The sequence below is a fragment of the Scyliorhinus torazame genome, chromosome 19 (assembly GCF_047496885.1).
Source record: "Scyliorhinus torazame isolate Kashiwa2021f chromosome 19, sScyTor2.1, whole genome shotgun sequence".
In the NCBI taxonomy this organism is placed as follows: domain Eukaryota; kingdom Metazoa; phylum Chordata; class Chondrichthyes; order Carcharhiniformes; family Scyliorhinidae; genus Scyliorhinus; species Scyliorhinus torazame.
Window position 1 is genome coordinate 118,086,802 of NC_092725.1, and position 22,731 is coordinate 118,109,532.

Here is a 22,731-nt window from a genome sequence, read left to right on the forward strand (position 1 = left end):
CGCGGGAATGTTGCGATTTCGGACAAATGTAGGAGCTGGGGGAGGCCATTCGGCCCCTCGAACCTGCTCCGTCATTTAACTAGATCATGGTCAGTCTTCGGCCTCAAAGCCATCTTCTTGCAATATCCAAATGTCCCTCAATGTCATTGGTGTGTAGAAATCTATCGACCCCTGCTTTGAACATACACAATGACTGAGGCTGCACAGCCCTCTGGTATTCCAAAGATTTATCAAACTCTTACTGACAGGAAATTCCTCCACATCTCAGTCCTAAATGGCCTATCTCTTATTATAACACTGTGTCCCTGGTTCTAGACCGCCCCCCCCCCCTCCCCCAATCCAGGGGGAAACATCTTTTCTGCATCTACCCTGTCCAGCCCGGTAAGAATTGTGTACACTTCAATGAGATCACCTCTCATTCTTTGAAACTCTAGGGCCAGTCTCCTCAGTCTTTCCTCACTGGACAATACCACGATCTGAGGGATTAGTCTGGTGAACCTTCATTGCACTCCCTCTATGGCAAGTTCATCCTTCCATGCCTAAGGAGACCAGAAATGTGCACAGGTGCCGTCACACCAAGATTCCATACAACTGCAACAAGACATCCTTATTCCTATACTCAAATCCCCTCGCAATTAAGGCTAACAAACCATTTTCCTTCCTAATTGTGTGCTGCACCTGCATGTTGTCTTTCAGAGACTCATGAACAATGACAACCATGTTCCTTTGGGCATTGGCACTTCCCAATCTCACCCCATTTAAGAAATAAACTGAATTTCTGTTTCTCCTACCAAACAGATATTTTTCCACATTATATGCTATTTGCCATCTCTTTTCCATTCACTTAGTCTATCCAAATTTCCTTGAATTATCTTTGCATCCTCCTCACAACACATATAGCCACCATTTTTTGTGTTATTTGCAAACTTGGAAATATTACATTTGTTCCCCACATCTAAATCATTGATACAGATTGTGAATTGTTGTGGCCCCAAGCACTGATTCTTGTTGCAGCCTATGAGTTGCAGCCTGCCAACCAGATAATAATCAGTCTATCTCTCCTCTCTATTTTTGTCCATTAACCAATCCTCAATCCAAGCCAATGTGTTTCCCTAAATCCCATATGCCTAATTCTGTTTACTAACCTCATGTGTGCAGACTTGTCAAAAGCCTTCTGAAAATCCAAATGGACCACATCCACTGGTTCCCTCTTACCTGTTGTGCTAGTGACTTCCACAAAAACCTCCAACGGGGTTGTCAAACTTGATTTCCCTGCAAGAAATCCAAGTTGAATCTCTTCAAACCTACTATCATATTCTAAGTGCCCAGTTATCACATCCTTCAGAATAGATTCTGGCATCCACCAATGGTTCTAGAGTCGACCAATCAGGTTGTAAGGCTTGTCATTTGTTCCTTTGTTTTCTTGCCCTCCGTTCTTAAATAGTGGTGATGTGGAGGTGCTGGTGTTGGACTGGGGTGAGCACAGTAAGACGTCTTACAACGCCTGGTTAAAGTCCAACAGGTTTGTTTCGAATCACTAGCTTTCGGAGCACTGCTCCTTCCTCAGGTGAATCTGAGGAAGGAGCAGTGCTCCTAAAGCTAGTGATTCGACACAAACCTGTTGGACTTTAACCTGGTGTTGTAAGACTTCTTACTGTACTTAAATAGAGGGATTGCATTTGCTACTTTCCAATCCACGTGTAGCATTCCAGAATCTATAGTATTTTGAAAGATGATCTATGCATTCGGGACTTGCATTGTTCGAACAGTCAAGTTTACGCCTGTTTTGGAATCAGCCATGATTTGGTGTCAAGCAAAAGATACAACTCAATTTCCCTGCAAAGCCATACCCATCAATCAAAAGGCACAACACATAACCCCACCCCATTATGGAAAGCATTTTAAAGCAGATAGACAACAGCCTCTCAAATTATATGGAAAGATCAAAAGCTCGTGAAGGCATGATTGGTAATTCTTTTAATAACTTTATCCGGAAGATCTGAGTGAGAGAATGGGGGTGTCGTTAAGTAAGGAACAGGGGAGGGCGGTGTTGTGTGTGTTTTACTGGGAGATGCAGGCTGTGAGTTGAGGTTTGTGCCTGGGGTTGATCGCAGAGGGAGTGAGCTGCTTCTGGAAGTGGCGATTGACCGTCACCCTGGAGCGAGTGGCTGACACCAGTGTCCAGGCCATTTGCCCCATTGACGTCTCGTAGGTGATTGGAAGAGAGGGGGACACGCCCCCGGTGATGTCACCGGCGGGCGGGGCCAGGCTGGCTGGGAGGCGGGGCTGATTATTTAAAGGGGCCGCTCCAACTGCAGGGCTGGAGTTGTTGCTGCTGTGTGGCATGTGGCAGCGGGTGTGAGCGAAGTGACCCTGCCCTGCTCCTCACCGACTGCACCCAGACATGAGGCGGCTCCCGCTCTCCCCGCCACCGCTGCTGCTGCTGCTGCTGTGCTTCCCCTCCGGCGCCCTGTTGGCAGAGCCTGAGCAGCCGAGGAAAAGCGGCTGCCCGACCCCCTGCCAGTGTGAAGAGGACGGCGTCCTGGTGCGGCTGGACTGCTCGGATCTGGGGCTGGCCGCCATCCCTGAGAACCTCAGCCTCTTCACCTCCTACCTGTAAGTCTGCCAATCCATTTGATGGTGCACATTCAGCCAGTCAGTGTCTGTGCCCCCGGCCTGGGCAATACTGTCAGAGGTTTAATGAAGGAAGCATTAAAATATCTCAACCCACCTCCCCCTGCAGGGTGGGTGAAAAGTATTCATCACAAAGTAAAGGGATGAGATGGGGATATTGACTAAAGCTCTCTCTATACTGTAACTTTAACCCAGCTCTCAAACTCCATCAGGGTGTGATGGCTGCACAATGTAGATTATTGGTAAGTCAGTGCAGAGAGGGACACAGAGTCAATCCACCTGGAAGCAAATGTCAGGAGAGAGAGAACTCCGCCGGACAGAACTCTGATTTGCTGATATTCTCTCACAGGCTGCTGGACAACCGCGCGAAACACCAGCAGAGAGACACAGCACAACTGATGGAGGTTATTTTTTTTAAAAACTCAAACCAGAGAGACAACGTGCATCGGCTCATCTCAAACCGCAAGCATTCTGCAAATTTGTTTTAAAGCCTTTTCTTTTATCATTTCCCCACTGATAGATGTGCCCATGACAATGTGCGCTCTCTCTCTCCCTCCTTAGAGGGAGAGGAATCATTCTTTGAGAGATTCTGTGCTATTTTAGACTTTACACCATCCCAAGTAATGGAATGCGCTTCCTGGAAGTATGGGGGGGTGGGGGGAGAGATTCTGCGGTGACTTTCCAACCTGGAATAAAAAGGGGGGAGACTAAGTTACAGAGCTCTCTGAAAAAGAGCTGGGAGAGACAGAGCTGCTTGCCAATGCTGTGTGAGCCGGTACCGGGCTGAAAGGTCGCTTTATTCCAGAATTGCGGAGATGGCTGGTGTGAAACATTGTCACCTCCATAAATTGTGCCTAACTTTTCCCGGCCAAACTTCTCCCAGTCCAGGGAAGGGGAACTGTCAGGCTGGATGCTGCTCCTGGACGAGGCGCTGTCTGGGTTCGCTCTCGCAATGTCAACCCCAAAGCTTCACACAAGGCAGAGAGATTTCCCAACTGCAAGAGTTGGAAACTCCACAAAGACATTGGGAACATTTCCTTGCCCAACCGCGCAGACGTTAGAGGATTATCCGTGATTAATTGATTGAATTCTTGAGTTGCCAAAATCTAATGGGAATGAAATGAGAGGAACTGTGGTCCCCCATTTAAAAGCAGAAATTCAACAGTTGATATATCATATAGTGAACATTCTTAACGATTGTAGTATCTAATACCAGCACTGAAGCTCGATAACCTAGAATATCGATATATCAATGACTAGAGTCGAAATAAATGACTATTTAAATCTTCACAAACTCTCTTTAATAGCTCGTGTTATTCCAGTAGCAATTTTTCCTTGTTTTAAGTGGCTGTGGTATATTTCGGGACGCATTTCTCATTTAGTGCCGTTCTCTCGCAGTAACAGGGCTGAAGGGAAAGGGCTTCAGCTTTGATGGATAAGGGGATCAGGGGTTGTGGGGAGACGGCAGAAGAATGGGGATGAGAAAGTATCAGTTTTGATTAAATACCCAGTCATTTACACATCACTTTCCTGCCCAGAGAGGCTGGAAATAATCATCTTTTACACCTGACTGGAGACATTCAGAAGCCAGACACAAACAGACACTTGGATCATCAGGGGCGAAGCCAATCTTTGCTGGAATAAAGTCCCCGACCCCCGTCAATGAACTGAAACAGGCAAAGAGTAGCCGGGGTGGCCACTGGCCATAGACTGAAGAACCGCGATGTGAAACATCAGAAAGTCAAAGGGAGAGAGGGGTTGAGTCTCGCTCCGTGTCCGCCAGCAAACGGGTGAAAATCGACCCCCAAATCACCTGAGTGCGGCTTGATCGACGCCGATTACATGGTGAACACCCTCCCTGGGTTTGCTGAACAAGACCTGAACTGTGCTGGGTGATTTTGTGGCGAGCTCTCCCGCTCTGCTGTCTATCTGAGTTACTGTCAGAAACAACCCGGGGGCTCTCCCAGCACAGTAAAGGTTATCCAATGTTGGCGCATCCTATCCACGAACTGAGCTTCTTGCAGCTACGACCCAAGAAATGAAACAACATGAAAGTGTACACCCTCTATACCGAACTTTGCAAAGCTGGTGCATGTTGTGTATAAATGGTGAGGGGAGGGGGGCAGATTTTTTTAAAAAAGTAATTGACCTTGGTGCTGCTGTTCCTCATCTTTGATTCAGTACAAATTGACGCTTTCTTTACTACAACGAATGGCAACATCTCCACAGTCTACCTCATGACAGTGTGATTTTAAAAAATCGATCCAATAGAACCATTTTCGGCCATTGAAAACAAAAATTGATTGTAAACTTCAGTGCGAATGCAAAAAAAAACAGACTTTGGGAATAGCATGTTGTGTATCATGTTGTGGCTGATGGAGAATTGTTTACTCTATATCAATCCCGAGCAGACTGAAGTGCTTAACATCGGAAAATTACGGGAAGAAATCAGCAGCTGAAGAATTTATTGCTGATATAACTTGCTGTCAGTTTACTAACAAGGTAGCACACGCCCCTGCTGCCTGGTATATGTTCCTGGTTTAATCTGACTTTTGAAACAGAGTCCCGATATGAATTGCAATCGCATTTGTCCAGAGTGAATTCAATAGCCTTAAGGCCTGTTCTCTGCTCCAATTTAAACAGCTAAAACATTTCATACCAGAAGCACATTGTTCGAGGAAAGTAATTCAGTCCATGTGGTGACTAATGTTACACATTATCTCCTATCTCTGTTTAATAGACAGCCAAACAGGGGGAGCATGAGCACCAAACAATGGCAGACTTGCAGTTGGGAACCATAACATCCCGCTTGTTTATACGGAGCGCCTTGGGGACAACTGGGCTGATGAAAGCAGCCTGGTTCCTACAGGGAAGGTGCGGATCAGACTGAACGCCCTCAGGAGTCCAGAGCGATTTGATTGATCCCTCCCTCCTTTTAACCATCTTTCGGAGCGCAACAGCATTCTCGACATCTCCTGTATCCCAATCCTTTCAATGTGGCATCAGCCAGAAGTAAGAGACATCCTGTCACCACGAAGCAATGGAAAGTAGCATTTAGAACACATTTAACACTAAATAAAAGCTGTGATGGATTTGGAAGAGAGTGCAAAGGACCACAAACATTTAGTTTGGAGAAAAACCTGGAGGCAGCTTGATTCCTAACTCCAGTTTAATACAACAGAAAAAATTTGGCACCCTTCTAAAGTTTACATTTTAGCTAAACTGAAACTTAGAAAATTATTTTCTTCACTCATACCAAATCTCACTAGTTTGGTGGACATTAATCTTAATTATCATCCCATGGACACTTTCCGAGGAAATTCCCCAAAATCTATGTTATGGAAATAAATAAATAATTTATATTTATACAGCACTTTTTGCATCGGCAAGGTGTTCAAATGCGCTTTGCAGCCACTGAATGATTTCTGTAATTTTTTTTTGAACATATAGTGCATGAGGAGGCCATTCGGCCCATCGAGTCTGCACCGACCCACTTAAGTTCTCACTTCCACCCTATCTCCGTAACCCAATAACCCCTCCTAACCGTTTTGGACACTAAGGACAATTTAGCATGGCCAATCCATCTAACCTGCACGTCTTTGGACTATGTGAGGAAACCGGAGCACCCGGAGGAAACCCACACAGACACGGGGAGAACATGCAGACTCCTCACAGACAGTGACCCAGCGGGGAATCGAACCTGGGACGTTGGCGCTGTGAAGCAACAGTGCTAGCCACTGTGCTACTGTGTTGCCCTTGTAGTTACTCTTGTTCTTTAGGCATCGTGTCTGCCAATTTACAGGTGGCAAGGTCCCTAAGACAGAACTGAGGTCAATGACCAATTCAGTTCTTGGCGGAGGGATAAATCTCGGCCAGATAATTCCTGTTTTCTTCCAATTTCGTAGAATCTTTTAGAACCTCTTAAGCAGGCAAAATAACAGCTTACCTGAAAGACAGCTCTTCCAACAATGTAGCACTCCCTGACATGCACTAAAGTGTCACTTGGATCATGGGATGAAATCGCTGGAGTAGGTATTGAACCCACAACCTGCTGATTCCGAGGCAAGAGTCCTGTCACTTAATCAAGGCAAAGAGAATGTTGAGGGGGTGACACAATTCTGTTTGTAGGATTCTGAAGGGATTAGATAACCTAAACCATGAAAAGTTGTTTCACCTTGTCCAGGCAGTAAACCAGAATACATGTCCTGCACTTGGAGGGGGAAATGTAAAACTAAGGCAGGGAAAAGTGAGAAAGTGGTGAATCCATTGAACAGGGGCCCTAAGAAGGCATTGGAAGCTGTATTGATTCATTCAAATGCAAACAAGAAAGTTTACTGGGCAACACGGTGGCACAGTGGTTAGCACTTCTGCCTCACGGCTCCAGGGTCCCAGGTTCGATTCCGGCCTCAGGTGACTGTGTGGAGTTTGCACTCTATCCCCGTGTCTGTGTGGGTTTCCTCTGGGTACTGCAGTTTCCTCCCCCAGTCCAAAGATGTGCAGGTTAGGTGGATTGGGCGTTCTAAATTGTCCCTTAGTGTCCAAAAGGTTAGGTTGGGTTACTGGGTTACGGGGATAGGGTGATGAAGTGGGCTTAAGTAGGGTGCTCTTTCCAGTGCAGACCTGATGGGCCGAATAGCCTCCTTCTGTAGTGTATATGCTATGACTCTATGAAAAGAACATTTTAGGAAACATTGGGGGGGATTCTCCAGGGTCGCTAGTCCCAGGCGAGAATCACTATGGCCCACTGAATTGGACACAAGGGCAAAAATGGGATTCCCGCTGAGCATCAAACTCATTGAGTCTGTTGACCACCCCGCTGGCTCCGATGAGCAGGTGGGAACATGCAAACTCCTAATTTAATTTCGGGCTGGATTCTCGGGACCCCCAGCCTCTTGTTTCTTGGCGGCTCACTGCTCACTGGTGGTGAGACTCTCTATTCACACCGCCTGTCAATGGCAATTCACATTGTAACCACCCGACACTGTTGGGAATCACACGGGTGGGGGTGCGCTGCTGGCGGTAACAGAGAATTCCAACGACCGGAAAACTCCGGCCTTCATTTCAATATATTATCAGGCAGAAGCCCAATCCACCGGTCTCCTGGGATATTCCAGAGCTCAGGCAAAGGTCCTGCTGGTGTGAATTGTTGCAAGTCCTGCTGCCTTGGACTCGGAGAGGAGATAATTGGGTGAGTACCCTACCGACACTTGCCTCCCAGCATATCAATTTCAAGACCTGTCGGAAGAAGGTGAAAGTATTCTCTCTTGAGCCTTGATTGCCTTTAAAGTCTCTCCCAGCATGTCATTATCAATGATCTGTCAGAAGAAGGTGAAATTGTTCTCTTTGTAGCCTTAAAACTTTTAAACTCTTTCCCAGCATGTCAATATTAACGATCTGTCAGATGAAGATGAAAGACTTCCCTTTAATGTGTTGAAAACTTTTGAAGTGTTTTCTTTCACAATTTCATTCCACTTTAACGTTTTCAAGCCTCTGGGCATGCTAGCAGCCTAAAAGCTTTGGACTGCATAGTTTAAGTTCAATTTCATGGCCCATTACCCTTTACAAACCTCTTGATTGATAGATCCAGGCAATTTCAAAGGAGGGATTACCATTGTTTGTATTTATAGTTCTGTCGGGGTCCATTAACTCTTAAGTGCTTCCTCTTTTGAGCAGCTTTCTAACCACAGTTTTTTAAAGAGGTTTTCTCTTTGTTCTGAGGAGCATCCTAGAAAGACCTGTCAAAGTGTTGCCCCTGCACCTGCTCTTTCTATTGGGAGAGACACCAAAGGAAATCAAGGCTACAGAGAGAACACTTTCACCTTCTTCTGACAGATCTTTGAACTTGACATGCTCGGAGAGACATCCAAGGGTTCCAACACATTGTATGGAAGACTTTAAACTAAAACATGATGTGCTGAAAGACAATGTAATTATTTTCAAAGCTACCGAGGGAAGACCTGCCACACAACCCTCATCCAGGGAAAGACCCCTCACCTGAGCCCCTCCAGTCCAGTGCAAGCCCCCCCAACACACATCCACCCTGAAGGACCAACTCAGTACCTTTGAGGCAGGTATAGAGCGAGTGCTCACACCCTCAGAGTCCAAGGTACCAGGTTTGCACTGCAAAGTGTTGAAATGAAATGAAAATCGCTTATTGTCACAAGTAGACTTCAAATGAAGTTACTGTGAAAAGCCCCTAGTCGCCACATTCCGGCGCCTGTTCGGGGAGGCTGTTACGGCTGAAGTGGGGAGGGACTGAGGAGAGAAAAAAAAGGGACGGCATTTGGTGAGCCCATAACAGAGTGTCCCTAAATTGGGGGTGACTTTACCAGCGATTGGGGTCCCTTGACAGTATTTCCGGGGGGGGGGGGGGGGGGCTTGCCAGCAAATTGGGTAGGGCTGCAAGATTACTCTGAGATCCCTGCAGAGTCGGACCTGTCAGCGCTTTTAGGCCCCACGACTTTTAAGTCCAGCAAAAAACCCAACCCTGTCAAAAATGGTTTCTAAGTGCCATTGAATGGCGCCTGAGCAGCGGCCCTAGGGTTTCTGCTGGCAGGAGCACATATAATCAATATATGAGTAATTTGTGACATGACATGGGAAGTGTGTTTGTAGGGTGTTGGTTAGTTTGCTACGGAAGTCTTCACAGTCATACTGCAGGTCTTTATTGGCTCTTCGAGCTATAATAATAGTAATAATCTTTATTGTCACAAGTAGGCTTACTTTAACATTGCAATGAAGTTGATGTGAAAAGCCTCTATTCACCACATTCCGGCACCTGTTCGGGTACATAGAGGGAGATTCAGAATGTCCAAATTACCTAACAGCACATCTTTCAGGACTTGTGGGAGGAAACCTGAGCACCCGGAGGAAACCCACGTAGACACAGGGAGAACATTCAGACTCCGCACAGACAGTGATCCAAGCCGGGAATCGAACCTGGGACCCTGGCGCTGTGAAGCAACCGTGCTAACCACTGTGCTACCATGCCACCCATTTCCAAAGATACAGTAAAGTTTGCAAGCTAAATGCTGCCTCTGTGTTTGCTATGACACATGGCTCTGTCCAATACTAGACTGGGTGCGGGTCATGTGCTCTCTTACACATTGTGTGGGCGGTACTGTACTCAGTCCAACATTAGTCCTATATGTGCCAGACCCTTATACTACAAAGTGTAGCATATTTAGGAGGAACCAATGGCCTTAGACCTTTGGTTCTGAAAGTTTTCCACCACCAGGGATTTTCTTTTCTTGTTTCTGGTCTGCTATGGACTAATTGGTAACCCCTAATTCATATGGTAAGTCACCAACTCCTTCATCAATGTATCATGTGACCTTCATGTTGGTAAAAGGCACATTAGCCATCCCTACAGTGAATGCGTTTGAAAGCTGACAATGTACAGCATTCTAGCTCATGTAAGTCATGTGTGTCCTTGCTGGATGTGAATGCAAGGCAACATTATAACAAACTGAGCTGGCAGTAGAACATTGAAACCAACGGGCAGCACCTGACGTATGGGAGCTGCTGCCCCTGCTGATAGCTCATTAACCATGTCATTAATGCTAATGATACAATATGTTTTCCAATTAGATCTTTAAAAAAGGCTATTGTCACTAATAGGTGATTATACATTTGATACTAAATGGTAAGCAAAATTTCATTTTTAGCAGCCATTAATAGATAAGCAGTAGTTAAGATGAGCAAATTAATATTTTTGGATCATTTCTGTCTGTAGTTCAATCTGTCAATAACTGAAACATGAAACTGTAGAGAAAGAATTTCCAAATTTGCAGCAGTTTAATTCAATAAATTAGTTTTGAACTTTATTAAAGATTTATATTTTTGCAGAGCTCTTTATGTCGGACTTTTCTTTCCTCCTTTATAACAATGCCATGCTTCAGAAAGTGTGATTCATAGGCTGTAATCTGCTATCAGACAACCTGAGCTCATGATTATATGAATGCAAGACTTTCTTTTTATATATTCGTCCAGATTTTGCAGTAGTAATGATGGGGATTGGTCATGATGGGGAAAGTGCCAACAATTTCTGGAGTCTGCCATGTGCAGTGAAACATGGAAATCAAGAATTTGCTGTCAGTGATTCTATGCTTTCCTAGAGGGTGTGGGTTGTTGGTGTCTCGCGAACTGCAATCAATTCGAAATCATTGAACTGACAAGAACTTCGACTCTCATACTTTAACTTTAACTGTAAAACACACTTGACAAAGTTACACTTTGTTGAACAAGGTATAGCTGGTTTTTATGGCATAATTACTGTTAAACAGCCACCAAGAGTAATTTTATATTTGCCAAATGCCAAATGTCTCCATTCTAAGAAATTCCTCTTTTTTTTACAAGTTTATTTATGATATTTTGCCTTCTTTCTCTGAATGTCCAAATCATTTATTTCACTATCTGTGAAATATCAAACTCAAATGTAATGGGATTCAGTGGTCTTTATCTCTTGCTTTGCTGTCTCTGAGAATACTTCAATGTGATTGGTCACTTATGCTGGTTGATGACATAACTGCTGCTGGATTCCTGTGAGTTCCTTGACTTAGAGCCAGGCTCATACTGATATTCAAAAAGATGAAATTTTATGTCACAGAGTTTGCTAAATTTCTGTGTTGTCCCCACCCCATGGTAAAGCACTATCACAGTTTCGGTTCATACGTAATGTGGTGTGCTGGCAACAACTGTGGAACTATTTATGTGGCTGAAGTGCTTCAGGACATTTTACAATATTAAAGGCACCATAGATTAACCAGCAATTCTATTTCAACATAAATTTAAAACTCCGGCAGATACGAAGAAACAGGTCGAGGGAATAAAACACTTTTCTTCATTTGGCAGATTATTTCTTCAGTAATTTTATCACGCCACCAAATAGAGACCAGCCCTGATGCCGATGGCTAGAAACATGACTGCAGGCATATTTAAATTTCCCCTTACGAAAAATAGAAAATGCTGGAAACACTCAGGAGGTCTAGAAGCACCTTTAGAGAGAAACACAGGGTTAACGTTTCAGAGCAATGAAAGTTCTGATGAAAGGTCACCATCTTTAACTGTTAACGCTTTCTTTCTCCACAGATGCTGCCAGACTTGCTGAGCGATGACAGCATTTTCTGTTTTTGTTTCAGATTTGTAGCATCTGCGGCATTTTGCTTTTGAATGCCTTGCCACTTCTGCCAGTGCTCAGGTCTGTCAGGAAGCAGGCTGGCCTACACCTGAAGGGCTTCCCAGTCCTGCTCCAGGACAGTGAATTCAGGCACTGTTGAGGATGACCAGATATAATTTATGTTGGGTGCACTGTTTCCCTTCCAATTCTTCTTGAGGGGGGGCAGGGGGGGGCGTGCACTGTTTCTCCTCCAATGTTTCTTGAGGGGGGGGCGTGCACTGTTTCTCCTCCAATGTTTCTTGAGGGGGGGTCGTGCACTCTTTCCCCTCAAATGTTTCTTGAGGCGGGGCGTGCACTGTTTCCCTTCCAATGTTTCTTGATGGGGGGCGTGTACTGTTTCCCCTCCAATGTTTCTTGGGGGGGGGCATGCACTCTTTCCCCTCCAATGTTTCTGGAGGGAGGGGAGCGTGCACTGTTTCCCCTCCAATGTTTCTTGAGGGGAGGGGTGTGCACTGTTTTCCCTCCAATGTTTCTTGAGGGGAGGGGTGTGCACTGTTTTCCCTCCAATGTTTCTTGAGGGGAGGGGTGTGCACTGTTTCCCCTCCAATATTTCTTGAGGGGGGGTGTGTGCACTGTTTCCCTTCCAATGTTTTTTGTGGAGGGGTGCTGCAGAGAGGAGATGGAATGGAAGAAATATCAGCCCATAGAAATTCCAAACTTCAATTCCTACTCAATGCTGTTAAGTATTCTTCATTGTTGCTGCAATTGGAGTGGCAATACCTGCCTCAGCTAAGGAGAAGGAAAAGAATGCGCCATGGTTTTTCTGTTAATCCCTGATTGCCGTTCCCGTTCTATCAGTTCTTGTGGAAAGTGTCGATCTGAATTGTTTCAAATAAGTAATCTGTTCAGCTGTGATGCCCTAGTGGTCAAATAGCTTGCTTCTGGTCCCTGTCATGGCTGCTGATTGAAAAATGCCGCTCGAGTTAGGCATCAATGAACTGTTTGCAGCTGCGAAACTGAATTTCAGCACCAAGAGGAGAGGAGAATATTGGTGGCGGTGGGGGAGCGGGTGAGAGGTGGGTGAGGTGGGGTAAAGGGGTTTGAGCAACTCTATCCTGGTAGCAGAATGGCAATAATTATATTTTTAAAAGAGTGATGCAAACTGAAAATGAGGAACTGCACATCTGCAAACGTTTGTCATGGTTTATTGTTTCCAGAGATCTGCTAATGAATCACACAATAGTCTGTCTCAGTAATCACAAAAGCAGATTCATGCAAGTGTTTAAATTTCCCATGATCTGAACTAAGTCTAGTGTTGCAAATACAACTGCCAGCAAACATAAATACTACACACTTAAGGGTTTAATGTTTACATGTCAGATTTCTGCTTCTGTGCAGCAGTGTTTTGTTTTATCAAACTGTACATTGTTTGAACCGATCTACCTCATTAGATATTTTTAATTGGTCCATTGGCTTTGTGTTCCTGATTTTCACCTTTAAAATTTGACTATGTGCACACACTAATAACTTGAGTCTGAAAGTTACGATTTGCAATGCTAATGTACGAAAGCATAATACAATGTATAACATTCCCAGTTGTTTTAAAAGGGTTTTATTAAAGGATTGAGCCTTGGTTCCAGTCACTGAATCAGAAGGTTATGAGTTTCAGGTCTATTCCTGGCAGCGAATAGCCATGGGCATCTCTGAAGACTGACTTGACATCCACTAGGATACTCATTGTCATCAATGCATTTCATTTTTAAAATAATCCTCCAATGGCTAGACAGATTGATTCATCAAGTAGTTCAACTGAGAGTCTAGGCAGGTGGGGGGGTCTCAGGTACAATTCTGCTCTCGGCTGAGTGAGCCGGTAGGACTGCTCCAATTGGCCTTCATGGCCATGGTTTCGGATGAGGACGAGACGCATGTTCCCATGCTGTCCACTAGAGACCCCTGCTAGAAATGTACATGTACACAAGTGAGGACAGGTTCATGATTAACCGATAATTAATAGCCTGTCACCACTGATTGCCAGGAGTCCTAGTAAGCTGCGGTCTCCTGTGGAACGATACCTGGAATCATACCCAGCAGAGAGTTAAGACCTGGAGAGGTGGGGGGTGTAGATTTTTGCCAAGAGGAGAAAATACATGATAGAAGTTTAATTTTAGAAACTGTCCTACTTTTGCTGCAATTTGTTGGATTATGCTTTGTGCTGGAGATTAGCGGTTAAGGTTGAGTTGATGGGGAATGATGTACACGATTGTTGTCAACTTCAGCAACCTATTGCCAGTGGTTAGCACTGCTGCCTCGCAGATCCAGGGATCCAGGTTCAATTCCCGCCTAGGGCGACTGTCTGTGTGGAGTTTGCACGTTCTCCCCGTGTCTGCGTGGGTTTCCTCCGGTGCTCCAGTTTCCCCCCCACAGACCAAAGATGTGCAGGTTAGGTGGATTGGCCATGCTAAATCACCCCTTAAGTGTCCAAAAGGTTATGTTAAGGGGTAGGGTGGAGGCATAGGCTTAAGTAGGGTGTTCTTTCCAAGGGCCAGTGAAGACTCGATTGGCTGAATTGCCCCCTTCTACACTGTAAATTCTATGAAAATCTATGATCTTCAAGGAGTTGGAGAAGAGGCTCTCAAAATTCTTTCTCTTGAACTACCTAGGGTATTAAAATCTGTTTTGTGCCTCTTCCAAGAGATGCTGTGGTTACTGGGGGTGGGAGAAGAACATTGGAGGTTGTGTAGCCTCGTTCCAAGGCGGCTGAATCGGACAGACTCAATGGAGATTTAAAAGTGGGCCCTAGTGCAACATCTCTTTCATCCGTCTTTTTCAAATGCCCATATATTCAAAAGGAATACATTGGCATTTACATTTAGCTCTGCAACTTCCTATCCCTGCTACAGTCATCCATATCTTTTTCCACCAATTGTACACCAGCATCATTAGTTGATAGCTGTCAAACTGAAGTGGAAAATGAATAATGATGATCGCAAGTGCTTCAGAGTTTGGGGGAAGGGTGTAGTCAGCTGTGTGGTAGAGGAATTGGACATTAAAGTGGCCAGGCACAGCTTTTGGGAGGGTAACAGTAATCTGAGATTTCTGGATCTGCAGGAACACCCTGAAAGCTGTTCTCATGAGGATTTGCCATTTTAGTAAGTTAATTCTGACTCCTTTACTTAAAAACGTAAGAACTAGGAGCAGGAATGGGAAATTCAGTTCCTTGTGCCTTCTCCTTTCCTGCATTGCCAAAAGCTTTTCTGGGAATTTTGTACAGATGGTACTGGCAGCACGGTAGCACAGTGGTTAGCACAGTTGCTCCAGGGTCCCAGGTTCAATTCCCGGCTTGGGCCACTGTCTGTGCGGAGTCTGCACATTCTCCTGTGTCTGCGTGGGTTTCCTCCAGGTGCTCAGGTTTCCTTCCACAGTCCAAAGATGGGCAGGTTAGGTGGATTGGCCATGCTAAATTGCCCTTAGTGTCCAAAAAGGTTGGGTGGGGTTACTGGGTTGCGGGGAGATGGTGGAGGTGTGGGCTTGGGTGGGGTGCTCATTCCAGGGGTCGGTGCAGACCCGACGGGCCAAATGGCCTTCTTCTGCACTGTAAATTCTGTGGTTTCATTGAGTTAGCTATTTAATTGCCTCATTAAAGGCCTTTCCTGCGATTTGCAATGCTCAAAATGCCTTGCGAGATTTAACGGAGTCCCCGAGACGACGCGATCGTCCTCGTTGGGCGTGTTCCAGAACAGCACATTTAAATGAACCATTGGGCACATTTTATTTTGTGCTTGTGGGATTCCCCGGTGCCCGGGATCTAACGGCTGCGCCAGGGCAATGTTTAGCACTTGTTTCCACAAATGTGGACCAGTCATAACGTCACCTGGGGGGGTGTCCCAGGACATTAGAGACCCCTGGGGTGGTACCCTGGCACTCCCTCTGGCACCTGGGCACATTGGCACTGCCAGTCTGGAATTCTGGAAATATCATTCAGGCATCCTGGCAGTGCCAGGGTGCCAGAGTTGGAATGGCCAGGTTGGCAGGGGCACTGCCAGGATGCCAGTTTTAGGGTGCCAGGGATCAGGAACAGGGGTGCTTTACCAGGTGGAGGGCTGATCTTGGGGGCCTCCCCAAGGTTGGGGGGGTGAAGGAGAGTTGAAAACGGGAGGAGGGCTGAAAGGTGGGGGGGGTGTTGTTAGGTCAGCACAGCCAATCAAAATGGTGTCCTGGTCTGCGACGAACCATTCCTGCTGGACTTGCCAGCAGGAAATGACTCTAAAGTATGGACTTGGCGGAAAGAAATTCCACAGCCCAAAATAACATCAAAGTGCCATTGAATAGCGGGGTATACCTTGCCAATTAAACCAATTATTGATTGCAGTAATCATGGTGAATTAATTATTGTTACACACATACAGTAAATAATGTTAAACGTATATGCTGTGACTGCATTATTTTGCATTGATTATCTGGTAAAGCAATACTTTCAAATAAAAGCGTTCCTTTACTCGGAGTGATAACTGAAATGTTCTAGCATTTGTATTTACAGCTGCATTTTTCCAAAGCTTATATTTTTGTTTAAACTAGTACAAGTTGTACTTAGCACCAGATGCTTGTATTGATGAGGGCTTTTCACCTTCTTAATTACTAGACAAGTGAGGTTGTAATACTACACTTACTGCCATGGCGCATTATTTTGATTGGGTGATGTCACCATCATTAGAGTCATAACATTATTACAGTGCAGAAGGAGGCCATTCAGCCCATCAAGTCAATGCCAGATGGATCTGCATTAGAAATCCCCTTCTCTTAAAAATTAAAATATAATATAACAACTTTATAGTTCCTGAGCAATAAGCACACATTGTATCCTGCTGATATTCCTCTGAGGACTGAACAAAATCAGAACTTTGGTGATCCTGAGGTGGGCAGAGCTAATCCTTATTATTCAACTTGCAAAGGTTCAGTCACTATTTTGCTAGTTTTATGGGCTTTGTTCGGTGCAATTTCAGCACAACAGCATTGGCCTATATTGTAATTTAGGCCACTATGATCTCGTACCAAAATAAATGTCCATTTTGTTTTTTGCAATGTCAAAGCTTTGGTGCGTAGGTTTCCCCCCTTTGTAAACCAGTCAGTGAAACAGCAGATCAGTAAGGATCAACGTTTCAGCATTCAAAGCTAACCCCCTCAGGTTATACATAAATTGATCCCACTTTTCCACTTTCATTACTTTAGTGTGGAGAGTATTAATCTAACATGCCTATCAAGTGTCAATGGAGATTAATATTGGGCAGGTTATAAAACCTGCTCGATCTGATGGATTTCTGACCTGGTGAATTAGGTTAAATTACCCAGAATGTCTTCATTTCCAATTTAGTTTTTTAAAAATGTCCTTTTCCATAAAGGAAAGGACTGTACCTCCTCTTGTTCTGATGCATAGGCAATCTCTCTGGGAGACCGTGTGGTTAACACTTCGTAGCTCATGGAACACCAGGGGCGGGATTCTCCACTCCCACGCCGAAGTGGCCGCGCCGTCGTGAACGCCGTCGAGGTTCACGACGGCGCGGAACGGCCCCGGTCCCGACCGATTCAGGCCCTGACAATGGGCCAGGATCGGGGCCGCGTCATCTACACGTGCCAGGCCTTGTCGCCCGCGTAAAAGCGGCGCCGCAAAAATGACTCGGCCGACGCCGCATAACGGGCGTCATCCACGCATGAGCGGGTTGGCCGGCGCCAACCCGCGCATGCGTGGTTGTCGTCCTGTCTAAATCCGCCCCGCAAGAAGATGGGGGATGGATTTTGCGGGGCCGCGGAAGGAAGGAGGTCCTCCTTCAGAGAGGACGGCCCAACGATCGGTGGGCACTGATCGCGGGCCACCCCACATTCCAGATGAAGCCCGGTGCAGGATCCCCCCTCGCTCCCCCACATGCCGCCCCCCCCCCCCCGCGTTCACGCACCGCCCACGACTGCAGCGACCAGGTGTGGACGGCGCTGGGGGAACCCGCCGTTTTGGCCTGGCCGCTCGGCCCATCCGGGCCTCAGAATAGCGGGGGTGCCAGAGAATCGCCATATTGGCTGACTCCGGCGATTCTCCGGTTGCGGCCCTTGAAACTCGACCGGGCCGTTCCCGCCGCTTGGGAGAATCGCGGGAGGGCATCGGACCGGCGTCCCCGGAAATTTTGGCGGCCCAGGCAATTCTCCCAATCGGCGTGGGAGTGGAGAATCGCGCCCCAGTTTTATGCTCTCGCACATTACAAACTCCTTAAGCTTAAACTATCCTTCAGCCTAAATTAGGATACATTAATACATTTATGTCTGTGATGTTCCTATTTATGTCCACTCCTTCCTGTGGACGTCAAGGACTTTCATGTCAATGGAGGATGTAATACTTTGTTAATGTTATTTGGAATTCACACTACTTTAAAAAAGCTGCAAGTCCCCCTTCGAGGTTTAACATAAAACAACTTGTGTTCTTTCACCTGTCATTATTTGATTTGGGAATGCACATAAACTTTAACACACCACTTTGAATTATAGAAATCATTTCTGGTTTACTGCTTTAAGCCAATTAAACAAAACTTCAGTACAAGTTTATTAACATTAGCCTCTGTTTAGTGCAGAATAGATTTATTAATCTTTACCCATCACTGTACAATAGCCCAGAAACATTTAATACAACTTGTTGGTTTAATGACTTTTATGAGTGTCACCAGACTGATTGATCATGAGGGTGTCATTAATGAGCCTAAGCCTCTTGTCATCTGACACTCGCCATGTTCACCCTTCCATACTTTAGATTACTGTGGAAGTGCACATCTGCATGCATAGGTAAAGACAGGATTAAGTTTGGATTTCATGCACTTTAGAGACTCATGAATAGATAGTCTGCTGACACTCACTCATTAGTTTAGACATTGGGAGTATGCTAAAATGTATTCCCCGGTGAAGGAACTGGAAGGGGAGGCGGGGAAATGGATGAGAATGCAAATAAGCAAAAAACGGAATTGTAGATCCACTGATTTGTGTCTGTATTTTGAAATTGAGAACTATAAGTTGAAAGCCAAAACTAGTTAAGGGGGCTCTTGGACAGAATACAAATAGTTACAGATTGTCCACCCCTATTCTTACAGAATTGCAGTTATTTTATATAGTTTTGCATTTCCAAATGAAGTGCAGTTGTACCGTCTTTATATGTGCATAACCATAGAATTATAGCATTCCTACAGTGCAGAAGGAGGCCATTCAGCCCATTGATTGTGCACTGAACCTCTGAAAGAGCACCTTACCTGGGTCCACTCCCCGCTCTATTCCCGTAACCCCATAACCCCACCTAACCTGCACATCTTTAGACACTAAGGGGCAATTTATTACGGCCCATTCATGCACCTGCATACATTTGGTGAAACCTACGCAGACACAGGGAGAAGTGCAAACTCCCACAAACAGTCAATTGAACCCCCGGGTCCCTGGAACTGTGAGGCAGCAGTGCTAACCACACATCCTATTTGTCCACTTCCTGAAACCTCAAAGTCATGTTTTCATTTAACTCCTTGCTTTATTGGGCAGCACGGCGGCGCAGTGGTTAGCACTGCTGCCTCACGGTGCAGAGGTCTCAGGTTCGATCCCGGCTCTGGGTCACTGTCCGTGTGGAGTTTGCACATTTTCCCCGTGTTTGCGTGATTTTCGTCCCCACAACGCAAAGATGTGCAGGGTAGGTGGATTGGCCACGCTAAATTGCCCCTGAATTGGAAAAAATGAATTGGGTACTCTAAATTTATAAAAACAAAACTCCTTGCTTTCTTTTCTTCTAAATTCTATTACTATAACATTGGCTTTAGGTTATTGAGAAGTTCTTTATTGTTTGCTTCATTTTTGCAAGGGTTACGTACAACCCATTTAAATATTGTTTAATTTCATCTATATTGTAAATCAATTCACACAGAAGGCAGGAGAAAAATGCAAAATTATATTAAGTCATCAATTGGCAGATCTTGTTTAAGCTGAAATATGTATTTGCCAGCTGAATATGCTTTAAAAGATCTCTGTTCTTACAAATATGGCATACAAGCGAAATGATTTAAACTAAGAGAGGGTTTTCAAGAGTCAATACTGAAGGAATCGAGGTGCAATTCTATTCCCTGTCTCAGATTTTGACTATTGTAGGGAAACTAAATTCTTCCCTGAGTGCACTGTCTCGGCAGCTCATGAATTTTATTGAGCACTACAGAAACACAGTGATGTGTAGTTCACCTAACTGTGTTTGTTTTACAGCTTAATAGTCTCCACTGGTAGCCTTAGATGTGTATTCAATTCATTAACATTGAACCAACAATTAGAGCTTCTTTCTTCCTTTCTGTGGTGGGATTAATGGATATCGGCAAGGTTAGTGCATCCACCAGTGCAACCTCTCGCTGGGAAAGCTAGCAAGCTTGACTAATTCCCAGCGGCACTAACTTCATGACTTTATTCTGTGCTTTTAAGTTTGACTGAGGGGTTTAAAGGTAATGACATCATGCTGTTGCCTTTGAAAATGGGACAGTTTGCACATTATTTACTGGGAGCATTGAAGGGAATTTATATTCATCTAAATGAGAGCTTGACAGTAAATTGCTATTGAAAAATATACTTTCACTCAACCCGACACAAGAGTAGGAGCAATCAAATTAAATATATATTTTAATTCGAGATTTCCTTTGCTAAATTGTTCAGCAGAAGTAAATATTTTTTCACGCCATTCATTCAATATACATTGTACCAGCGAGCGTAGAGAAACTCATTTCAGGAGGAAAGAAACTTTTGCAAATAGCAGAATACTGCCAAATGGCTATTGATCAGAGAAGAATTACATACACACAAAAGGCTGTGCCTAAACATTGTGTGACAAATAGCAATCCTGTCCATTTATTAGGATTTATTTTCCTACTAAAAATGCAATTGCCAATGTGTAATTGCTAAAAGAGGGGGAAAAAACTGGCCGAGTTGCATTCTCTGGTTCCTAATTAACAGCTTTGGCCTGAAAGAGAGACCCTCTGACTATGCCATGAAATGTTGCAGCTGCATTGTTATTCCGCTTGATCAGTTTGCTAAAAAGTCGGCTGGGCACTGGCAATGGTGTTCAAAGAAAATTCAATAGATGTTTTGTATTGTGCCAACTGAAGTGAAAGAAGGCAGCGATTAAACTTTCAAATGGGCAGCTGCAATCTGCTCGTTAAATGGAGCTAAATATGAGATTTACAGTTAATTCATAGTAATTACATATAAATAAAAACAGCAACAGTGCCTTGATGCATGCATGGAAGGCTAAGGCAGTTAGTAAAATGAAAATAAAGTGTGCCCCGAGTTAAAAATTATTCAATATATACACCAAGTTGTTTGACAAGCTACAGTTTCCGTAAGTCCCAACAGAAGAGTAAGAAGGGAAGTAAGATAACAGAAGAGCAGAGTTTAATTTATATTTTTAACCATTTTAAAAACTGGGGAAACTTGCACTATACCCAAATGACAATTTTATTAACATGCGCAGATCCCAATGGCATTAACATTATGCTAACTGTTGTTTGCCCTTTAAGAAAAAAAACAATAGGTTTGTTAAGATTCAAGTATCAGTGTCTTTTATATAACACCGTACTTTAGCCCATGCTTTTCTCTACTGATAGAATAAAGAAGGCATTTAACTTTAGCCAGATAAAAACTTCTTCGCATTCAAGAAATCGCAATTAGAAAAAAATATGTAAATCTTGACGTTTCATGAAATGTTAGCAAAGAAGTTAGTAGTTCTCAGTGTGCAATGGCTGAACTAAGGAACTTTGGGCACTGTATAAGAACCATTGTCCTGTTTGCCGTGTCGGCTAAAAACAGAGTCCAGCCTGGTCGTGGGAAATACCTACATATCTGACACTAGACCCATTTCTTTGAGAAAAGGGGTGGAATAGAAAGTGTGGTAATTTTACTGTTGCATTCTAATCAGCCATGGTCTGCCTAATTTTCTTTGATCTGAAAGATAAACTAATTTTCCTATAAGCTGGACAAAAGTAGTTAGCTATGTAATGCTTTTATGTTGCTTGAATAGAGTATAGAGAGAGGGCAGGAATAGTAATGGTGGGAGCACAACCTTTCTCTAAAACTCACCCACAGTCGCCACTGCTTTGAAATCAGAACCACAGCAAAGACTATTGGAATGGTATCCTCTGTGCTGTCTCTCCCCATTGGTGACTCTGAAAATAAAGAGCGGTTATATCAGTGTTGGCTGAAATGCAGGTTTATTTGGCCAAATGTTTTCTGTTGCAGCAATAACCAACTGTGATAATTAGATTACATGTGTCTAAACACTTGTCAATATGCATTGAATTTCTTCAGGTCTTGTTTTATTACAAGGCAGAGAAATTACTTCTTAATTTTCCTTTAATGCTTTGACTCTTGCGAGCATGGCAACGTGCTGGAAAAAAAGGGTCTTGAATTTGTATAGTTTCTAAGACTTGTAGAAACTATCTTCTGGTGCTGTCTTTTTGGATAAACCAAGCAGGGCGCAGAGAAAAGTGAAGTCGAAGGGTTTTGTTTCAGGAAAATGGAGAGTTCAGCTTTGACCTAAGCTGGTTGTTTTTCCTGTCAGAAAGGGATAAAGGCAAAGGCTGACATGATGAATTGAGCAAATACCAGAAAAGCGATTAAAGTTGGCTTGATAGTAGGTTTTGAAATTAATCACATTCATTAATGTAACTGATCAACAGTTGAACAGATGTATTGGTCATTGTACCTATTGTTCACTGTTTGAAACAAATGTTTGATGGACTCTTTAAAAATAAATTATCCAATTCCAACAGAGTGTAAGTTTTGTTTCGGTTATGTTTAGCTCATTTGGATAACAATTGCTAATATATTACCATCAGTTCAAAATGAACAGGAGCCACATTCACACTGGATCTAATTGGCGAGCTGAGGAACTGGGTTTCCACTAACTAAAACATAAGCAGAAATACTACAGATGCAGA

The 22,731-nt window shown here is 44.3% G+C and overlaps 1 protein-coding gene across 1 annotated transcript in view; it reads left to right on the plus strand.

Annotated features, from left to right (window-relative positions):
* Positions 1–2,325: 2,325 nt before the first annotated feature.
* LOC140396462 (leucine-rich repeat-containing G-protein coupled receptor 5A-like) overlaps positions 2,326–22,731 on the plus strand; it is a 205,884-nt gene continuing 185,478 nt past the window's right edge. The window contains exon 1 of the mRNA XM_072485108.1: positions 2,326–2,616. Within this exon, the coding sequence (XP_072341209.1) occupies positions 2,405–2,616 (212 nt within the window). The 5' untranslated portion in view covers positions 2,326–2,404. The remainder of the gene's footprint in view (positions 2,617–22,731) is intronic.